A 21,610-nucleotide genomic window follows, 5' to 3' on the forward strand; every position below is an offset into this window, starting at 1 on the left:
AGTATTCCATCACACTCCTGACTTGTGCCTTGTAGATGGTGGAAAGGCTTTGGGGAGTCAGGAGGTGAGACACTCGCCACAGAATACCCAGCCTCTGACCTGCTCTTGTAGCCACAGTATTTATGTGGCTGGTCCAGTTAAGTTTCTGTTTAATGGTGACCCCCCCAGTATGTTGATGGTGGGGGGTTCGCCGATGGTAATGCCGTTGAACGTCAAGTGGTGGTGGTTGGACTCTCGCTTGATGGAGATGGTCATTGCCTGGCACTTGTGTGGTGCGAATGTTACTTGCCACTTATCAACCCAAGCCTTAATGTTGTCCAGGTCTTGCTGCATTCAGGCATTGATGAAGCAACTGTAGATGGTTGGGCCTAGGACACTGCCCTGAGGAACTCCTGCAGCAATGTCCTGGGGCTGAGATGATTGACCTCCAACAACCACAACCATCTTCCTTTGTGCTGGGTATGACTCCAGCCAGTGGAGAGTTTAACCCCTGATTCCCATTGACTTCAGCTTTACTGGATCTTCTTGATGCCTCACTCGGTCAAATGCTGCCTTGATATCAAGGGCAGTCACTCTCACCTCATCTCTGGAACTCAGCTCTTTTGTCCATGTTTGGACCAAGACTGTAATGAGGTCTGAAGCCGAGTGGTCCTGGCGGAACACAAACTGGGCATCAGTGAGCAGGTTATTGGTGAGTGCCGCTTGATAGCACTGTCAACGACACCTTCCATCAATTTGCTGATGATTGAGAGTAGACTGACGGGGCGGTAATTGGCCGGATTGGATTTGTCCTGCTTTTTGTGGACAGGACATACCTGGGCAGTTTCCCACATTGTCGGGTAGATGCCAGTGTTGTAGCTGTACTGGAACAGCTTGGCTAGAGGTGCGGCTAGTTCTGGAGCACAAGTCTTCAGCACAACAGCCGGGATGTTGTTGGGGCCCATAGCCTTTACTGTATCCAGTGCACTCAGTCGTTTCTTGATATCACACAGAGTGAATTGAATTGGCTGAAGACTGACTTCTGTGATGGTGGGGGCCTCGGGAGGAGACCGATATGGATCATCCACTCGGCATTTCTGGCTGAAGATGTTTGCAAACACTTCAGCCTTGTCTTTCGCATTCGCGTGCTGGGCTCCGCCATCTTTGAGGATGGGGATATTCATGGAGGCTCCTCCTCCCGTTAGTTTAATGGTCCACCACCGTTCACGACTGGATGTGGCAGGACTGCAGAGCATTGATCTGATCTGTTGATTGTGGGATTGCTTAGCTCTGTCTATAGCACGCTGCCTCCGCTGTTTAGCATGTGTTGCAGCTTCCCCGGGTTGGCACCTCATTTTTAGATACGCCTGGTGCTGCTCCTGGAATGCTCTTCTGCGCTCCTCATTGAACCAGGATTGGTCCCCTGGCTTGATGGTTTCTGTCTGTCTCTGGCTCTCTCTCTGGCTCTCTCCCCCTCTCCCTCTATCTCTCTCTGCCTCTTTCCCTCAGCGTCTATCTCTCTCTGTCTCTCTCCCTCTCTCTCTCTCTTTCTCCCCCTCTGTCTGTCTGTCTCTCTCTCTCCCTCAGCGTCTATCTCTCTCTGTCTCTCTCTCCCTCTGACTGCCTCGCTCTCTCCCTCCGTCTCTCCCTCCGTCTGCATAAAGCTACAGTAAATCAGACACCTTGGAAGCCCTCCTCACCGCTGCCTCCCCATGACCCCAGCATGGAGCAGGGACAGGTCACTGGGTGACACTAACTGTTAGGTAGATCCTGAAGAGGTCGTTGTCACGGAGATGGTTTCTCATGTACTCCATGCAGCCCTCCTCCTCCATGCAGTATTGGATGTACGGCTTAAAATGCACGCCAAACTGTGAAGAGGAAAGCATAAAGCAAGTAATTAATACAGAGACGGGACCAGTAATTGCCAAGAGTTTGAGAGGTAACAGACTGGGCAGCTTGTAACCGTACGAGGAGAGTCCTGTTAGGTTTGGGTAAGTGAGGACTGGTTTCCCACTCACTCCTGATGCCGTGGCTGGTCTCGGAGAATCTCAAGTCTGGAGCTGATTAAATTACCCGTCTGTAAACCAGCGATGCACAGCCCCTTGGCTTTCACACATGGGAGAGGTCACGCTCGCTGCACGGTTGATGGGTCTTCACACTTCTTCAACTCCCATCGTCCTCTCCCTCTAAGTTGGCCTCTAATTATTGACCCCCCCCCTCCCCCCCCACAACCCCGCATCATTTGCAGTGAGAGCTGGAGTACCGACCAGCGATGCTGTCACACCGGCGGCTGCTGTATCGGGCAGCTCCGAGCAGAGGACAAGGCCGCATTTCATGCCGCTCTCACATGGCGCGGTGCAGAATGGCGGGCGCAATGGCAGCTTAGCAACGGTTTGCCCCATCGCTACCGAGTCAGTTCAAGAGGCACAGGGTAAAACCGCACCTTATCGTCCACCCGAGTCTAGCAGTCGTACCATCGGCTCCCGACTGTTAATCATTCCAACTGACTGCACCCGCCTGTCAGCCCGTGCGCCTGTGACTTACCGTCTTGAAGCCCTTGTGGAAGTCGGTGGGGTTGAGGAGTGTTTTGCGCTGTCTGGCTGTTTGCAGCACGGGGGCCATCACATCTCGCCACAGCGTCTGGTGCAGTCGGATAATCTCCTGCACGTTACAGAACAGCTTCTTTGGATCCACCTGCACCGCATCATGGGTAAAGTCAGTCCGCAGTATTTCACACACGTTAAACCACCAAATGCCCACTGGAACCTGTGCACACATAACCACTGGGGCCCGAGTACATGCAACCACTGGGGCCAGTGTACACACAACCAACAGGGCCTGTGTACACACAACCAACAGGACCCGTGTACACACAACCAACAGGACCCGTGTACACACAACCAACAGGACCCATGTACACACAACCAACAGAACCCATGTACACACAACCAACAGGACCTGTGTACACACAACCAACAGGACCCATGTACACACAACTAACAGGACCCGTGTACACGCAACCAACAGGGCCTGTGTACACGCAACCAACGGGGCCCGTGTACACGCAACCAACGGGGCCTGTGTACACGCAACCAACGGGGCCTGTGTACACGCAACCAACGGGGCCTGTGTACACGCAACCACCGGGACCTATGCACATGCAACCAACAGGGCCTGTGTACACACAACCAACAGAGCCTGTGTACACACAACCACTAGGGCCTGTGTACACGCAACCACTGGGGCCTGTGTACACACAACCACCAGGGCCTGCATAGAGACCTTTGAAAAAACAGCTTTGAAAATGGATAAGTCCCCAGGCCTGGATGAAATGTATCCCCAGCTATTAAATGAAGCAAAAGAGGAAATAGCAGAGGCTCTGACCATCATTTTCCAGTCCTCTCTGGCTATAAGTGTGGTGTCAGAGAACTGGAGGACTGCTAATGTTGTACTTTTGTTTAAGAGGAAGAAAGGGATAGAACAAGTAATTACAGGCCAGTCAGCCTAACCTCCATAGTGGGAAAATTACTGAAAAAATCCTGAAGGACAGGATAAATCTTCATTTAGAAAGATACGGATTAATCAAGGACAGTCAGCATGGATTTGTTAAGGGAAGGTCATGTCTGACTAACTTGATTGAATTTTTCGAGGAGGTAACCAGGAGGGTTGATGAGGGCAGTGCGTATGATGTAGTGTATATGGATTTTAGCAAAGCTTTTGATAAGGTCCCACATGGCAGACTGGTTACAAAAGTAAAAGCCCATGGGATCCAGGGCAAAGTGGCAAGTTGGATCCAAAATTGGCTCAGAGGCAGGAAGCAAAGGGTAATGGTTGATAGATGTTTTTGTGACTGGAAGGATGTTTCCAGTGGGATTCTGCAAGGTTCAGTACTGGGTCCCTTGCTTTTTGTGGTATACATCAATGATCTAGACTTGAATATAGGGGGTATGATTAAGAAGTTTGCAATTGATACTAAAATCGGCTGTGTGGTTGATAATGAAGAAGAAAGCTGCGGACTGCAGGAAGATATCAATCAACTGGTCAGGTGGGCAGAACAGTGGCAAATGGAATTCAATCAGAAGTGTGAGGTAATGCATTTGGAGAGGGCTAACAAGGAAAGGGAATACACATTAAATGGTAAGACACTGAGAAGTGTAGAGGAACAAAGGGACCTTGAAGTGCGTATCCACAGATCTCTGAAGGTAGCAGGCCAGGTAAATAAGGTGGTTAAGAAGGCATAAGGAATGCTTGCCTTTATTAGCCGAGGCATAGAATAAAATAGCAGAGGGGTTATGTTTGAACTGTATAAAACACTGGTTGGGCCACAGCCTGAGTACTGCGTGCAGTTCTGGTCACCGCATTACAGGAAGGACGTGATTGCACTGGAGAGGGTACAGAGGAAATTTACGAGAATGTTGCTGGGAGTGGAGAATCTTAGTTATGAGGACAGATTGGATAGGCTGGGATTGTTTTCCTTGGAACAGAGGAGGCTGAGGGGAGACCTCATTGAGGTGTATAAAATTATGAGGGGCCTTGATATAGTGAATAGAAAGAGCCTATTTCCCTTAGCAGAGGAGTCAACAACCAGGGGGCATAAATTTAAAGTATTTGGTAGAGGTTTAGAGGGGATTTGAGGGGCAATTTCTTCACGCAGAGGTCTGGAACTCACTGCCTGAAAGGGTGGTAGAAGCAGAAACCCTCACACCACATTTAAAAAGTACCTGGATGTGCACTTGAAGTGCTGTAACCTGCAGGGTTACGGACCTAGAGCTGGAAAGTGGGATTAGGCTGGATAGCTGCTTTTTGGCCGGCACGGACACGATGGGCCGAAATGGCCTCCTTCCGTGCTGTAAACTTCTATGATTCTATGTACAGGCAACCACCAGGGCCAGTATACACACAACCACCAGGGCAGGGCCCATGTACACACACCAACAAGGCCTGTGTACACGCAACCAACAGGGCCCGTGTACGCACAACCACCAGGGCACGTGTACGCACAACCACCAGGGCACGTGTACGCACAACCACCAGGGCACGTGTACGCACAACCACCAGGGCACGTGTACGCACAACCCCCAGGGCCCGTGTACATGCAAGCACTAGGGTTGGCCCATATTCTCCCAGGAGGGGCTGGATCCCGGTTAAGCTTCCTTACTCCTCATACTCTGCTCAATTTACACCTTATTGATGAGGTTCTTGGTTATTTGTCTGGTGAACATTAAACGATCGGCCTCACCTCAACCAGCAGGCCCGATTCCTGCAGATTCACCAGACAGCACAGGAAGAGCTGCAAGAAAAGAGAGACAAGGTAATGTACACTGGCTAAATATTGACCCACAGTCCAGGTCAGTACTGAGCTCACAGCAAATCTCATGGAAGAATCATTCTTTATGGGTGGATTAGCAAGGGGAAGACAATGAACCCCAGTAAGAGTCAGCATCTTCAGGGGAGGAGGGGATCTGAACCCCAGTGAGAGTCAGCACCTTCAGGGGAGGAGGGGATCTGAACCCCAGTGAGAGTCAGCACCTTCAGGGGAGATGGGGACCCTGAACCCCAGTGAGAGTCAGCACCTTCAGGGGAGGAGGGTCCTGACCCCCAGTGAGAGTCAGCACCTTCAGGGGAGGAGGGTCCTGAACCCCAGTGAGAGTCAGCACCTTCAGGGGAGGAGGGTCCTGAACCCCAGTGAGAGTCAGCACCTTCAGGGGAGGAGGGTCCTGACCCCTCTGCTGTCAGGTAGAGTTGAAGAAGGATGAGCTTTGGTAGCGGAGAGCGTGCTTCACCCACACTGACCCAGGACTGCACCCGTGAATAATTCAGGTTTTTTTGTGGTACGAGGTTCATCAATACATGACTGGTGAGGTAATCAGGACAAGACCCTGAGTAACGGCAGAAGAGGGATTCCACGGGATCTGGCAGTTTCACATTACCCCTGACCCCTGGAGTACTCAGTACCCTACCCGGGTGGCAGTGTGTGACTATGGGCCGAGGGAGTGGGGGGGACAGAGACTCACGTCCGTGATAACACGCAGCTTCTTAATGTAGGCAGCCTCCGTGTTCAGCAGCTCCCAGAGGGCCTCCTGTTGATGGCACTGCTTCCGGGTCAGCTTCTGTTGGAGAGAGGGACACACAGCAAGGTAGTGAGATCACAGTACCTGAATACCCAAACTCCCCCCCCCCCACCATAAATCCTCCACACACCCAAACTCCCCCCCCCACCATAAATACCCCACACACCCAAACTCCCCTCCCACCATAAATACCCCACACACCCAAAATCCCCCACCCCCAGAAATACACCACACCCGAACTCTCACACCACCATAAATACCCCACGTACCCAAACTCCCCCACCACCATAAATACCCCATGTACCCGAACTCCCCCCCACCATAAATATCCCATGTACCCGAACTCCTCCCCCACTATAAATACCCCACACACCCAAACTCCCCCCCACCATAAATACCCCACACACCCAAACTCCCCCCCCACCATAAATACCCCACACACTCGAACGCCCCCCCACCATAAATACCCCACACACCCGAACTCCCCCCCCCACCATAAATACCCCACCCACCCGAACTCCCTCCCCACCATAAATACCCCACACACCCAAACTCCCCCCCTACCATAAATACCCCACACACCCAAACTCCCCCCCACCACCATAAATACCCCACACACCCAAACTCCCCCCCACCATAAATACCCCACTGTACCCGGGCTCCCCCATAAATACCACATCCCCAGTGTTGCATATGCAATAACTCAATAGGCTTAGTATCGTGAACTCAATCAGGTATGACCTGACTCTACTTTGTTAGCTCTCAAAGTGAGGATTAAACATGGAGGCTTTCTTTATATATAAGGGCTGCACATGTGTGTCTGTGGCCCAATGACCTCCGACGATCGCTCCCCCTGGTGGCAGGTAAACCCAGGCATACATACATTACATCCAGGTTAACTGTTTCTCTCACCACAGATGCTGGCTGACCTACTGAGTGTTTCCAGCATTTTCTCTTCTTATTACTTGCATACCCTCTCTCCCCTCGCATAAATACTTTCACAGTATCCGCATTCCTGATCTCCCCTTCTACGAATAAAACAAGCTAAGTGATGGTGGGGGAGGGGCAGTGGGGGCTCAGTACCTCTGAATTAGGGAGGCGAGCGAATCTTTCAGAGTTTGACCTGATAATTATCCAGTGACTCATGCTGGAAATTTGATATATGCACATTTGGGCAGCGGTGAGTACATCAGGCAGGGTTCTGAATTCTCACTGACTTACACAGTCCATGCTCACTCATGGAGAATGCCTGTGAGGCCCTTACCCCAAGGAGAGTCAGTGTCTGTGGGATCCATACCCCAGGGAGAGTCAGTGTCTGTGGGACCCGTACCCCAGGGAGAGTCAGTGTCTGTGGGACCCATACCCCAGGGAGAGTCAGTGTCTGTAGAATCCGTACCCCAGGGAGAGTCAGTGTCTGTGGGACCCATACCCCAGGGAGAGTCAGTGCCTGTGGAATCCGTACCCCAGGGAGAGTCAGTGTCTGTGGAACCCGTACCCCAGGGAGAGTCAGTGTCTGTGGGACCCATACCCCAGGGAGAGTCAGTGTCTGTGGAATCCGTACCCCAGGGAGAGTCAGTATCCATGAGACCCATACCCCAGGGAGAGTCAGTGTCTGTGGGACCCGTACCCCAGGGAGAGTCAGTGTCTGTGAAACACGTACACTAGGGAGAGTCAGTGCCTGTGGAACACGTACACTAGGGAGAGTCAGTATCCATGGGACCTGTACCCCAGGGAGAGTCAGTATCCGTGGGACCCATACCCCAGGGAGAGTCAGTGTCTGTGGGACCCAAGAGATTGATGTGCAAAGTTAGAGCACATGGGATTGGGGGTAGTGTACTGACATGGATTGAGAACTGGTTGTCAGACAGGAAGCAAAGAGTAGGAGTAAATGGGTACTTTTCAGAATGGCAGGCAGTGACTAGTGGGGTACCGCAAGGTTCTGTGCTGGGGCCCCAGCTGTTTACACTGTACATTAATGATTTAGATGAGGGGATTAAATGTAGTATCTCCAAATTTGCGGATGACACTAAGTTGGGTGGCAGTGTGAGCTGCGAGGAGGATGCTGTGAGGCTGCAGAGCGACTTGGATAGGTTAGGTGAGTGGGCAAATGCATGGCAGATGAAGTATAATGTGGATAAATGTGAGGTTATCCACTTTGGTGGTAAAAACAGAGAGACAGACTATTATCTGAATGGTGACAGATTAGGAAAAGGGGAGGTGCAAAGAGACCTGGGTGTCATGGTACATCAGTCATTGAAGGTTGGCATGCAGGTGCAGCAGGCGGTTAAGAAAGCAAATGGCATGTTGGCCTTCATAGCAAGGGGATTTGAGTACAGGGGCAGGGAGGTGTTGCTACAGTTGTACAGGGCATTGGTGAGGCCACACCTGGAGTACTGTGTACAGTTTTGGTCTCCTAACCTGAGGAAGGACATTCTTGCTATTGAGGGAGTGCAGCGAAGGTTCACCAGACTGATTCCCGGGATGGCGGGACTGACCTATCAAGAAAGACTGGATCAACTGGGCTTGTATTCACTGGAGTTCAGAAGAATGAGAGGGGACCTCATAGAAACATTTAAAATTCTGACGGGGTTAGACAGGTTAGATGCAGGAAGAATGTTCCCAATGTTGGGGAAGTCCAGAACCAGAGGTCACAGTCTAAGGATAAGGGGTTAGCCATTTAGGACCGAGATGCGGAGGAACTTCTTCACCCAGAGAGTGGTGAACCTGTGGAATTCTCTACCACAGAAAGTTGTTGAGGCCAATTCACTAAATATATTCAAAAAGGAGTTAGATGAGGTCCTTACTACTAGGGGGATCAAGGGGTATGGCGAGAAAGCAGGAATGGGGTACTGAAGTTGAATGTTCAGCCATGAACTCATTGAATGGCGGTGCAGGCTAGAAGGGCCGAATGGCCTACTCCTGCATCTATTTTCTATGTTTCTATGTTTCTATACCCCAGGGAGAGTCAGTATCCGTGGGACCCATACCCCAGGGAGAGTCAGTGTCTGTGGGACCCATACCCCAGGGAGAGTCAGTGTCTGTGGGACCCATACCCCAGGGAGAGTCAGTATCCGTGGGACCCATACACCAGGGAGAGTCAGTGTCTGTGGGACCCATACCCCAGGGAGAGTCAGTATCCATGGGACCTGTACCCCAGGGAGAGTCAGTATCCGTGGGACCCATACCCCAGGGAGAGTCAGTGTCTGTGGGACCCATACCCCAGGGAGAGTCAGTGTCTGTGGGACCCGTACCCCAGGGAGAGTCAGTATCCATGGGACCCATACCCCAGGGAGAGTCAGTGTCTGTGGGACCCGTACCCCAGGGAGAGTCAGTATCCATGGGACCCATACCCCAGGGAGAGTCAGTATCCATGGGACCCATACCCCAGGGAAAGTCAGTATCCATGGGACCCATACCCCAGGGAGAGTCAGTGCCCATGGGGTCTGTACCCCAGGGAGAGTCAGTATCCGTGGTGCGGTGCAGAGGGACCTGGGGGTCCTTGTGCATGAATCCCAAAAGTTAGTTTGCAGGTGCAGCAGGTAATCAGGAAGGCAAATGGAATGTTAGCCTTCATTGCGAGAGGGATGGAGTACAAAAGCATGGAGGTCCTGCTGCAACTGTACAGGGCATTGGTGAGGCCACACCTGGAGTACTGCGTGCAGTTTTGGTCATCTTACTTAAGGAAGGATATACTGGCTTTGGAGGGGTTACAGAGATGATTCACTCGGCTGATTCCGGAGATGAGGGGGTTATCTTATGATGATAGATTGAGTAGACTGGGTCTTTACTCATTGGAGTTCAGAAGGATGAGGGGTGATCTTATAGAAACATTTAAAATAATGAAAGGGATAGACAAGATAGAGGCAGAGAGGTTGTTTCCACTGGTCGGGGAGACTAGAACTAGGGGGCACAGCCTCAAAATACGGGGGAGCCAATTTAAAACCGAGTTGAGAAGGAATTTCTTCTCCCAGAGCGTTGTGAATCTGTGGAATTCTCTGCCCCAGGAAGCAGTTGAGGCTAGCTCATTGAATGTATTCAAGTCACAGATAGATAGATTTTTAACCAATAAGGGAATTAAGGGTTATGGGGAGCGGGCAGGTAAGTGGAGCTGAGTCCACGGCCAGATCAGCCATGATCTTGTTGAATGGCAGAGCAGGCTCGAGGGGCTAGATGGCCTACTCCTATTCCTAATTCTTATGTTCTTATGACCCGTACCCCAGGGAGAGTCAGTGCCGGTGGGATCTGTACCCCAGGGAGAGTCAGTGTCTGTGGAACACGTACACTAGGGAGAGTCAGTGTCTGTGGGACCTGTACCCCAGGGAGAGTCAGTGTCTGTGGGATCCATGCCCCTGTGGGGAGTTGGTGGGGGGAGGAGGTGGGGGGAGGGGTGTGGGTAGTTGGTGGGGGAGGAATTGGTGGGGGCAAGGGGGTGTTGGTTGGGGAGGTAGTCGGGGGGGGGGAGGGGAGGAGTCGCCGTGTTGGGGAGGGGGGGTTGGTGGGGTGGTGAGAGTCTGTGGGGGCCATACCCAGCTATGGCGGAGTTGGTGCAACCTGTACCAGGAGAAGAGGGTGTCGAAGCAAACAAGGGTAAAATGTGATGTGGGAGACTGGAGCTTTGTGCTTGGCCCATCCCCCGCCTGCACACAGTGGAAATGGAGGAGCTGGATTAACAGGGAGTTCAGTGAGCTGGGTAAGAGGTTCACTATCACTGAGCTCAGCGCAGGGTTATCTGACTCACGTGTCATTCACCACATGACCCAGGGAAATGAGGAATTAGAAATGTGATGAAATTCAATGAGGAAGTGTCGTTAATCTGCAGATAGCTCAAATCTGACAGAGCTCTGCACAGACTTAAATCTGATAGTGCAAACTCAACAGGAAGTGGCATTTCTTAAAGGGGCAGGTCTGTCAGATATCCTTGTGCCAAACACGGAACAGCGGTACTAACACTGCAATGTCACGAGGGCTCTCCACAATAAACTTTCAATTCAAAGTCCAAAATAAACTAATGAATACATTAAAAATTCACAGTGAGGCAAAACCATTCGAAAGCATAATTCTGTGAGTGAAATATTTAAATCACAGAAGACCAGCTGGATCACTGTAATTACTGCATAAATTGCTAAATTCATGCTCAAAAATTATTTTTAAACTGCACACAATCATCACTTATCTTACCTTTAAAGATGATTAAATTGAGTGAACAGTGCAAGTGTAGCAGGGTTTACCCATGCAGTGCTGGTGTACTGTACAGACAGTGTTCGAAAGCTGGGATAGTGCAACTAGCCTCAATACCCATCTTAGTCAGGATTCCTGTTCCTGAACCCTTGCTGGAAAGTGCGTGTCCGCATATCGGGTGAGGTCAGAATCAGGCAGCGCTGTGATGCACTCCCAGTAGAATATCCTGCTGACACTCACTGGGCTCACACAGCAAGAATGGCCACTGGGAGGAGTTATCTGGCGTGCCTGTGGAGTGGGGGGGGTGGGGTGGGGGGAGCTGTTACTCCCAGTGTCGGGAGCTCTGTGTTTGATTTAATGTTCAGACTCCCAGCACCCCAGGGTGCCCAGCCACAGTCCTGGCTGATCCGGTTAGCAGGTTTACCTCGGGAGCCTCGATGATCTCCTGCCATGACCCCTCGAGGTACAAGCTGGTCTCCTCCTCCTCCTCCTCCCAAGAGTCCTGGTCGAATCGCAGCTGCGCTGGCATCTTGGGCAGTCCAAACATGCTGTAGGTGTGAAGCTTGCTCTGCAACAGGTCCATTTTATCCATTTCCTGCAGAGAGACACAGACAGGATGAACAGTTGGTCAGGGCAGGGTGACACAGACAGCCTCCTCACCCCCTGCACTGAAAGCGCTGACTTGCGCTCAGATTTGGGTTCTGTGTGCACTGGCTGCCTTCCAATACCGCAGCTGAGCCCAGACAATGGGCTGTTTCACCATGGGGCATCACCACGGAGTTTGAATTTGTCCTGAATCAACAGCCACACACAGCACCCAGGGGTCACTGGGCAGTGATCAGGAGCAGGAGCCCTGGCTGATTTCCCCTCTTTAACCCAGGGGTCACTGGGCAGTGATCAGGAGCAGGAACACTGGCTGATTTCCCCTCTCTCTCTAACCCAGGGGTCACTGGGCAGTGATCAGGAGCAGGAACACTGGCTGATTTCCCCTCTCTCTCTAACCCAGGGTCACTAGGCAGTGATCAGGAGCAGGAGCCCTGGCTGATTTCCCCTCTTTAACCCAGGGGTCACTGGGCAGTGATCAGGAGCAGGAGCCCTGGCTGATTTCCCCTCTTTAACCCAGGGGTCAGTGGGCAGTGCTGGGGGGCAGGAACGCCTGGCTGATTTCCCCTCTCTCTCTAACCCAGGGTCACTGGGCAGTGATCAGGAGCAGGAACACTGGCTGATTTCCCCTCTCTCTCTAACCCAGGGTCACTGGGCAGTGATGGGTGCAGGAACCTTGGCTGATTTCCCCTCTTTAACCCAGGGGTCAGTGGGCAGTGCTGGGGGGCAGGAACGCTGGCTGATTTCCCTCTCTCTCTAACCCAGGGGTCACTGGGGCAGTGATGGGTGCAGGAACCCTGGCTGATTTCCCCGCTCTAACCCAGGGGTTAGTGGGCAGTGCTGGGGGGCAGGAACACTGGCGGATTTCCCCTCTCTAACCCAAGGGCACTGGGCTCAATTGACGCGATCAATGAACTGAGGAGGGAGCGGGGGCCGGGCCCTGGCGCCCTGCTGGTGGGCACGGCTCAGTCCTACGCTGGGCTGGGAATCTGGGGAGCAGCATGAGCTCTTAATGATGCTCCGAATTTGGGAGCTCCCAAGGCAACAAACAAAACCCACCCAAGATGTCCCCAGCGACACTGTAAATAGCAAGATTGCAGATGACTCCACGCTTACCCCATGTGGGTGTTGCCCCCTCCATGGGCTGTGACTGGGTGGTCTCTCTCTCTCTCCTCTCACTGGGTGCATGGTGCAGTTCCCGGCCCCTGCACCCCCTGCAGTGAGGCTGCGTGCAGCTGTTTGCCACACGTGCCAGTGTATCGCAGGCTCACTGGGTTTCTCTCACTGCTCTGCTCCCCACCTGGCGCTGCACGAGCCACAGAAACTGCATAACAGAGAGTGGAATCCGCCCCCTCCCATCCCACCATCAATCACAGGGGCACCGAGCCAGACAGTGCAGCTCACTCACGGCCCCCAGCGCCAGGGGACAGCGAGCTCCCGGACGGCCCAAAGGGGCAGCACTGGTCCTGGCCGAGCCTTTGGACACTCGCTTCCCTCACCCATTCATTGCTCACTGGTGCCCGCACTCAGCAGTGCCTCACGGTGAACGAGGGCCCCAAGGGCTCTGGGCCTGGGCTGCAGCCGCCTGTGTGCCTCTCCCCAACATGGGCTGACTTTCAAACAGCCGGGCCACCATAACACATACCCCTCCCCCCCCCCCCCCTCACACACCCTCATACCCCCACCCGGGGCCCCTCACCCCCCCCCCCCCGCCAACCCGGGCCCCCTCACCACCGGCCCCAACCCCCACACAACCGGACCCCTCACCACCGCCCCCCCCCCCACCCGGGGCCCCCTCACAAACCCCCCATCCCCGGGCGCATCCCTCACACAGAGCACACACTCCCCTCCCCCCCTCACACACACTCCAACCCCCCTGCCCCCCCCCCCCCCAACCGACCTCCCCAGGACCACACACACCCCAACCCGCTGAGGCCTCCCTTACACAAAGCACCACCCTCCCCTCGTCCCCGGGCGCACCCCTCACACTCATCCCTCTCCCGGCATACCAACGCCCTCTCACCCTACCCACATGCCCCCTTCACCCACCCTTACCCCCCAGGGCCTCCCTCAGAACCCCTCCTGGCTCCCAGTGCACCCTTCACCCCAGCAACCCCCCACCCCCCCCACCCCTCGTGCCCCCACTTACACCCTCCAAGGATCAGCACCTACCCGGCCAAATGGCCCCGTGCTGGCACCAGAGCCGAATAGCCCGCTGAAGCGACTGGCAGCTCGGTTCTTCCAGCTGTCTGTGCCACCGCTGGGCAACGAGGAGCTGAGTGGGGAGATGGAATCCGGACATGGGATAGAGGAATCCCCCAGGAATTCCGTCATATTCTTCCTCCGCCTGCCTACTGCCTGGAAAAGACAAAACATGCAAAGTGAGCGAGTGAATGACAGTGAGTGTGTCCGACTGAGCAAGAAAGGGGAAGGGAGAGAGCGAGGGGGCGAGAGGCAGACAGAGAGAGGGGGAACAGGGGGATGAGACGCATGGGGTGCACAGTATAGACGCGTGGGGTTACAGTAGGGTAGGGGACACGCAGGATGGCTCCATAAGGAAATGCTCGCCCAGACCTGGTATTGTAAGAGCCATAACTACACTGGCTACACTTCAAAGTAATTAATTGCATGTGAAGCACTTGGTTTTGTTCTTAATAGAAGATCTGATTACACAAAAATTAGATAGAGATTCTTCCTGATCAGTACATCAGGGGCAGTCCAAAGTCCCTCCGCCCCCCTAGCCTGTACTGAGCGAGCTCACAGCAGCACCACTGTTGGTGCTACAATTGCCCTCAGTACCCTGGGTTAGGGAGGGGACAATCAGCTAGGGATTCCACTCCTGCTCAGACCCCGCCCACCCAGTGTCACTCCTGCTCAGACCCCGCCTACTCAGTGTCACTCCTGCTCAGACCCCGCCCACTCAGTGTCACTCCGGATCAGACCCCCGCTCACTCAGTGTCACTCCTTCTCAGACCCCGCCCACTCAGTGTCACTCCTGCTCAGACCCCGCCCACTCAGTGTCACTCCTGCTCAGACCCCGCCCATTCTGTGTCACTACTGCTCAGACCCCGCCCACTCAGTGTCACTCCTGCTCAGACCCCGCCCACTCAGTGTCACTCCTGCTCAGACCCCGCCCACTCAGTGTCACTCCTGCTCAGATCCCGCCCACTCAGTGTCATTCCTGCTCAGATCCCTGTGCACAAAATGGACGGGGTCTGAGCAGGAGTGACACGGCATGGGCAGCGACTGAGCTGGAGTGACATTGCGTGGGCGGGGTCTGAGCATAATTGACAGAATGGGTGGGGTCTGAGCAAGAGTGACACTGAGTGGGCGGGATCTGAACAGGAGTGACAGAGTGGGTGGGGTCTGAGCAAGAGTGACATTGAATGGGCGGAGTCTGAGCAGAAGTGACATGGAGTGGGCGGGGTCTGAGCAGGAGTGACATGGAGTGGGCGGGGTCTGAGTTGATGTGCCACAGCATGGGCGGGGTCTGAATAATTAGCAGCATTAGGAAACGTTCCAGCTTGTGAAATGGGCACAACGACTGACTCGTTTATGTCTGGGCTGAGGAGTTGGGTCAGGATCTTTGTCAGGTGGTGGGCAAGGAATTTCAGCAGAGTCTGGATCAGTAACTAGTCCAGCACAATGTTCACGAAAGCCAAGCCATGTACATCCAAAGATCAACAGTGACAGGAGAACTAATCTCAGGAACGTGCTGAACCACAGCCCCTCTGACCCTGTCCGTCGGTCGCTCTGTTTGATGGAGCCCGCCAGCCCAAGGGAGCAGCCCAGATCGGTTATCAGAGGCAACAGTGTCTGTACTTGCACTGGGAGATCAGGAACAAAGAAAGTGAATTGGTTTCTGTTAATCTAATCAATGAGAGCAAATACTGAGATCCAGGAATAAAAACTAACTCTTTTCTCAACGATCGATCAGCCTCTCTGACTCAGTCTGGACCCGGGACCCTGCTGCACTGCTACCAGTCTAGACCGAGGCTCAAATTCTCACTGAGTGATTGTGAGGGTACGGACACCAATGGCCTTCCTGGGAGCAGGTGGACACACGGCTCTGAACTCCTGGCCCTCTGCATCTGCCTCCCCCGCCTGCCCCCTGCCCCCACCCTGCAGGGCCCCCTGCTCCTAGCTCCAATCCCCCGGGGCCCCCTGCCCCCTGCCTCCACCCTCCAGGGCTCCCTGCCCCCTGCTCCCTGCCTCCTGGCCCCCGCTCCCTGTACTCTGCCCCCGCATCCCCGCTCCCTGCCCCCTGCTCCCTGCCCCCTGCTCCCTGCCTCCTGCCCCCCGCTCCCTGCCCCCCGCCTCCTGCCCCCTGCTCCCCGCCTCCTGCCCCCTGCTTCACGCCTCCTGCCCCCTGCTCCCTGCCTCCTGCCCCCTGCTCCCTGCTCCGTGCCTCCTGGCCCCCGCTCCCTGCCCCCGCCCCCCTGCCCCCTGTACTCTGCCCCCGCATCCCCGCTCCCAGCCCCCTGCTCCCTGCCACCCCGCTCCCTGCTCCCTCCCCCCAGCCCCCTGCTCCCTGCCCCCCGCTCACTGCGCCCTGCTCCCTGACCCCTGCCCCCCGCTCCCTGCCTCCTGCCCCCTGCTCCCCGCTCCATGCCTCCTGGCCCCCGCTCCCTGCCCCCTGTACTCTGCCCCCGCATCCCCGCTCCCAGCCCCCTGCTCCCTGCCACCTCGCTCCCTGCTCCCTCCCCCCAGCCCCCTGCTCACTGCCCCCTGCTTCCTGACCCCTGCCCCCCGCTCCCTGCCTCCTGCCCCCCGCTCCCTGCCTCCTGCCCCCTGCTCCGTGCCTCCTGGCCCCCGCTCCCTGCCCCCTGTACTCTGCCCCCGCATCCCCGCTCTCAGCCCCCTTCTCCCTGCCACCCCGCTCCCTGCTCCCTCCCCCCAGCCCCCAGCCCCCTGCTCCCTGCTCCCTGCCCCCGCACCCACGCTCGCTGACTCTGCCCGCCTGCCCCGGCCCTCTGCCAATGCTTTTCCAAGCTGGCCATTTAAAGGGCCTGCTGCCCTAACCAGAACGTCCCACAATAAGACTGCCAAGATTTGAGGCTCAGTTCGGGTGGGTTTGAAGCTGCCCTGCTCTTTTTTCTGGCCACCAACTGGAGTCCGTCTCTTGAACTACACAAACACAGTTCTGAGCTGCTCTGTACAGATAAAATCCTATTCATTTCAGTCCATTTCAGGGTTGCAGTGACTCCCCCCGGCCGCCAGACTCCTCTCCCCCCCACACACAGTTACTGAACCCTTCAACAATCCATCCCAATTCTTCGCCCCAGTCCTCACCTCGATTCCTGTTGGACAGGGGCCGATGGCAGGGTTACTGATCACACCCACAGTATCCCAACTCGGCCACACTGATACTCTGAGCAGCTCCACACCCCCGGGGGCCGGGAAGCCCTTCATCCCGGGAGCAATCAAGGGGAGGAACGAGTGAATCGGGGACAGAGGAATGGAGCCAGAAGTACGAGGGAGACTGTTCCTCACAATCCCAAAGCAGAGGATTTGTTCCCGGCCGCGACCCGCTCCTGCTGAACTGAATCAGACGGAGAAATGCTGGTCTCTCTGGTTGGAGCTGATGAAGTCTGTCCGCAGCTTTGTCCCTACTGCTGCCAAATGGTTCTTATCAGCAGGGGGAGGAGCTAGCCAGCAGGAGAAACCTCACCTCCATAACCAGACAAATGTCATCAATTCATCAGCAGGAGAGCGAGGGTTAACTCCGCGATAGAGGGTTAGCTCCGCGATAGAGAAAGGGTTAGCTCCACGATAGAGAGGGTTAGCTCCACGATAGAGAGGGTTAGCTCCGCGATAGAGAGAGGGTTATCTCTGCGATAGAGAAAGGGTTAGCTCCACGATAGAGAGGGTTAGCTCCACGATAGAGAGGGTTAGCTCCGCGATAGAGAGAGGGTTATCTCTGCGATAGAGAGAGGGTTAGCTCCGCGATAGAGAAAGGGTTAGCTCCGTGATAGAGAGAGGGTTAGCTCCGCGATAGAGGGAGGGTTAGCTCCACGATAGAGAGAGGGTTAGCTCCGCGATAGAGAGAGGGTTAGCTCCGCGATAGAGAGAGGGTTAGCTCCGCGATAGAGAGAGGGTTAGCTCCGCGATAGAAAGAGGGCTAGCTCCACAATAGAGGGAGGGTTAGCTCCGCGATAGAGGGAGGGTTAGCTCCGCGATAGTGGGAGGGTTAGCTCTGCGATAGAGGGAGTGTTAGCTCCACGATAGAGGGAGGGTTAGCTCCGCGATAGAGGGAGGGTTAGCTCTGCGATAGAGAGAGGGTTAGCTCCGCGATAGAGGGTTAGCTCCGCGATAGAGAGAGGGTTAGCTCCGCGATAGAGAGAGGGTTAGCTCCGCGATAGAGAGAGGGTTAGCTCCGCGATAGAGAGAGGGTTAGCTCCGCGATAGAGAGAGGGTTAGCTCCGCGATAGAAAGAGGGTTATCTCCGCGATAGAGAGAGGGTTAGCTCCGCGATAGAGAGAGGGTTAGCTCCGCGATAGAGAGAGGGTTAGCTCCGCAATAAATAGGGTCAACTAACTAAAGAGACTTAACTAACAGCCCAACTGATAACATGAACTCGTTATGTTAATTAGTTAGAGATCCTTTCAGAAGATGTTGAAGATCAGAGGTCACTGACTATGGCAGTGTGTTAACACCTTGTGTTCCTTATAATACTGAAATGGTTAATGCACAAACACAACACAAGAGGCTAAAGCTTGTACAGTGTTCTGTGCATTAAGATCGTTCAAACCCCAACAAGCTCACTACCCCCACATAGGGTGAGGTACCTGAGGGTACCTGAAGCCTGGGTCCTGTACACCAGTGAGGTATTTGCACCCTCAGGAGAGGAGGGGAGAAAACAGACTTATCCTGACAGTGGTGCTGCAATGGTTAAATACAGGACAGTGCTGAAATGAAAGTGCAAATGAACCCTTCCAGCACAGGGAAAGCTCCAGAGAACAGCACAAAGGTTAATCACCGTTATCTTTCACACGCTGCATCATCACAACTCGTGCCTAGGAACATCACGGAACAAAATTTCAGTGTATGGCCCGTGTACGATCGGTGTACGGCCCATGTACGGTCCGTGTATGGCCTATGTATGGCCCATGTACAGCCCGTGTATGGCCGGTGTACAGCCCGTGTATGGCCCATGTACGGCCCGTGTACGGCCTATGTACAGTCTGTGTACAGCCTGTGTATGGTCAGTGTATGACCCGTGTATGGTCGGTGTACGGTCACTGTACGGCCCGCGTACGGTTGGTGTACGGTCAGTGTCCGGCCTCTGTACGGTCTGTGTATGGCCTGTGTACGGCCCGTGTGCGGTCGGTGTACGGTCCATGTGCGGCCCGTGTATGGTCCGTGTACGGTCAGTGTACGGCCCGTGTATGGTCCATGTACGGTCCGTGTACGGTCCATGTACAGTCGGTGTAGGGCCCGTGAACGGCCCGAGTACGGATTTACAAGACAACTGGATATGCGAGTGTCCACACGTGGGATCACTGAGTGTGCGGGAAACATGCAACAGGTCCACGGTCACCTGTTTCTTCCGAGGATGATCCGCTTACCATGTCAGGTTTCAAATTGTTCGTATACTGAATCCCAAAATGTTCTTTTCTGTAAGAAATCCCTCTAATCTGCATTTGCATGAATCAATATTAACTGCTTGCAGTGTCTCCTAAGGGAGCCTGTCCCATCGATATCTGGAATCAGCATAGGTGGGTATCACCTCGTGCGCACTCATCCCAGGACAGGAGGAGTTGCCTGTATCTTGTACCTCTCACACCAGCCATTACCCACAACCAGTGTTTGCTTTACCTGATGTCCTTTGCCGATCCCTGCCGCTTTGGCTGGGATTTTAAGGCTGGGCGTTCGGCCAAGTGAATTTTCCTCCAAGTCGGCCGGCAGTGTCCGTGCAGCCAAGGTCTCAGGCGTGCCATGGTATTGCTGAACCCGCATTGCCACCAGGCCGGATATGCCCAGCTCCTCCGTCTGCCCGCGGGCCGACTGACCGCTGGCGTGAGCTGGGCTCAGATATCTGAAGCTGCTGTTGGAGGAGCTCAGCGATTGAGCGTGCGGTACCTGCCACGCTTGGGAATACAAGCTGAACATGGCAGCTGGTGAGTGGCAGGGTGTGGACTGCCCGGTCCATCGCCCAAACACACACAGACCCAGAGGAGCAGCACTGCACGCTCACACTTAGTGAATGAGGTACGATTTGGACGGCAGGTTAATCAGTTGTTGGGTAACGAGAGGGCAAAGAACAGCCTCCAGACTCCTGTGTCACTGGAATCTCCCCGGGCCCTCCCCTGACATCTGTTAACCCTCTGTGTGCCGACCTAATCTTGCAGATCAGCCGCTTGCTGTTTCAAACTGCGCTCACAGTTAACCCTTCAAGAACCTAACATTCCTGTTGTTGCGCAGGATACGAATCGGCCTGAAATTCCGCACCGAATCTGGAGATTGGATCATAGTGTGTCAGTGTCGTGGTTCAGTTACTGGACTAATAATCCAGAGAATGTAAGTTCAAATCCCACCGAGGCCGTTTGAGAATTCAAATCAGTTTTAACAGGCCGGTTATCACTAAAAGTGGCCATGAAGTTGTTGGATTGTGGTAAAAACCCAACGAGTTCACTAATGTCATTCCGGGAAAGAAACCGGCCTTCCTTACCCGGTCTGGACTTATATATGACTCCAGTCCCAGAGGAGAGAATGGGTGGGAGGGGGAGGGGAAGGGCACACGTGGGAATACAAAGAATGAGGAAATAGCCCTGGCTCTCCCAAATAATAAACAACAGCCAGAACCTAAAACCATAGCGACTGGCTGACACAGAGGGTTTATATATTACAGGCTGTGAATAATCAACTGGTTCCACAGCTCAAGTATTCAGCTCCAATCAGGCTTGTGTGCAATGACCAGACCCCCTGAGGAGACATCCAGGGACTCGATGCCTTTATACCCATGCTGATCTCAGGAAAGGGTCTCCCCTGGTTACAGTGCCCCGACATGGCACATTATAGAATGTCACAGGCACAGTATAGACTCAGGGGCACAGTATAGAGTCTCACGGACACAGTATAGACTCACAGGCACATTTTAGAGACACGGACACAGTATAGACTTATTGACACAGTATAGAGTCTCACGGGCACAATTTCGAGTCTCACGGGTACATTGTAGAGACACGGGAACAGTCAGTGAAAGTACAAAATGATGTTACACTGTGACCCCAGTATACATGGCAGCTAATCTATCAAAGAGAATGAAATGGAGAGAGAGAGAGAGTCACACACACACACACAGACTGAGACAGACATACAGAGAGAGAGGTTTAGAGAGGGAGACACAGAGAGAGAGAGAGAGAGAAACAGAGAGAGAGAGAGAGAGAGACAGGTAGTACTGGCATTGTGTGTCTCCAATGAACAGATTGTTTAAATTTATCGTGTGTGGAGGGGTCGCTGCGGTTTTGTGAACCGCTCCCTGTCTCCAATTACCGTAGGGGTGTGGGGTGTGGGGTGTGGGGGGGGGAGTGGGGGGGGTTTCCACCCAGATGTCACATCTCAAAAACAACTTCCTCTCTCCTCCTAATAAGCTTTTTTCTAGGCACGCAGAAAATTCCATCCCTGTAAAGGTTTTTTGTGGACAAGGGTCCCGAGTGGGAAAGGGTCCCGGACTCACTCCCTCAGGAAAACATACATCCAGATTGTGAGTGAGATTGCACTGTCGAATTCGTTAACATGATAGAAACATAGAAACATAGAAAATAGGTGCAGGAGTA

At 54.0% G+C, this 21,610-nt stretch overlaps 1 protein-coding gene across 3 annotated transcripts in view; it reads right to left on the reverse strand.

Moving 5' to 3' along the window:
- LOC139228892 (pleckstrin homology domain-containing family G member 5-like) overlaps positions 1-21,610 on the reverse strand; it is a 126,692-nt gene that overhangs the window by 40,663 nt on the left and 64,419 nt on the right. For all 3 annotated transcript variants that reach the window (XM_070860382.1, XM_070860383.1, XM_070860384.1), the window contains 6 exons: positions 14,004-14,189; positions 11,653-11,823; positions 5,994-6,089; positions 5,219-5,269; positions 2,524-2,673; positions 1,737-1,847 (listed from right to left, as the gene is read on the reverse strand). In XM_070860382.1, the coding sequence (XP_070716483.1) occupies positions 1,737-1,847; positions 2,524-2,673; positions 5,219-5,269; positions 5,994-6,089; positions 11,653-11,823; positions 14,004-14,189 (765 nt within the window). The remainder of the gene's footprint in view (positions 1-1,736; positions 1,848-2,523; positions 2,674-5,218; positions 5,270-5,993; positions 6,090-11,652; positions 11,824-14,003; positions 14,190-21,610) is intronic.

Source organism: Pristiophorus japonicus, chromosome 18, assembly GCF_044704955.1.
Source record: "Pristiophorus japonicus isolate sPriJap1 chromosome 18, sPriJap1.hap1, whole genome shotgun sequence".
Taxonomy (NCBI): domain Eukaryota; kingdom Metazoa; phylum Chordata; class Chondrichthyes; family Pristiophoridae; genus Pristiophorus; species Pristiophorus japonicus.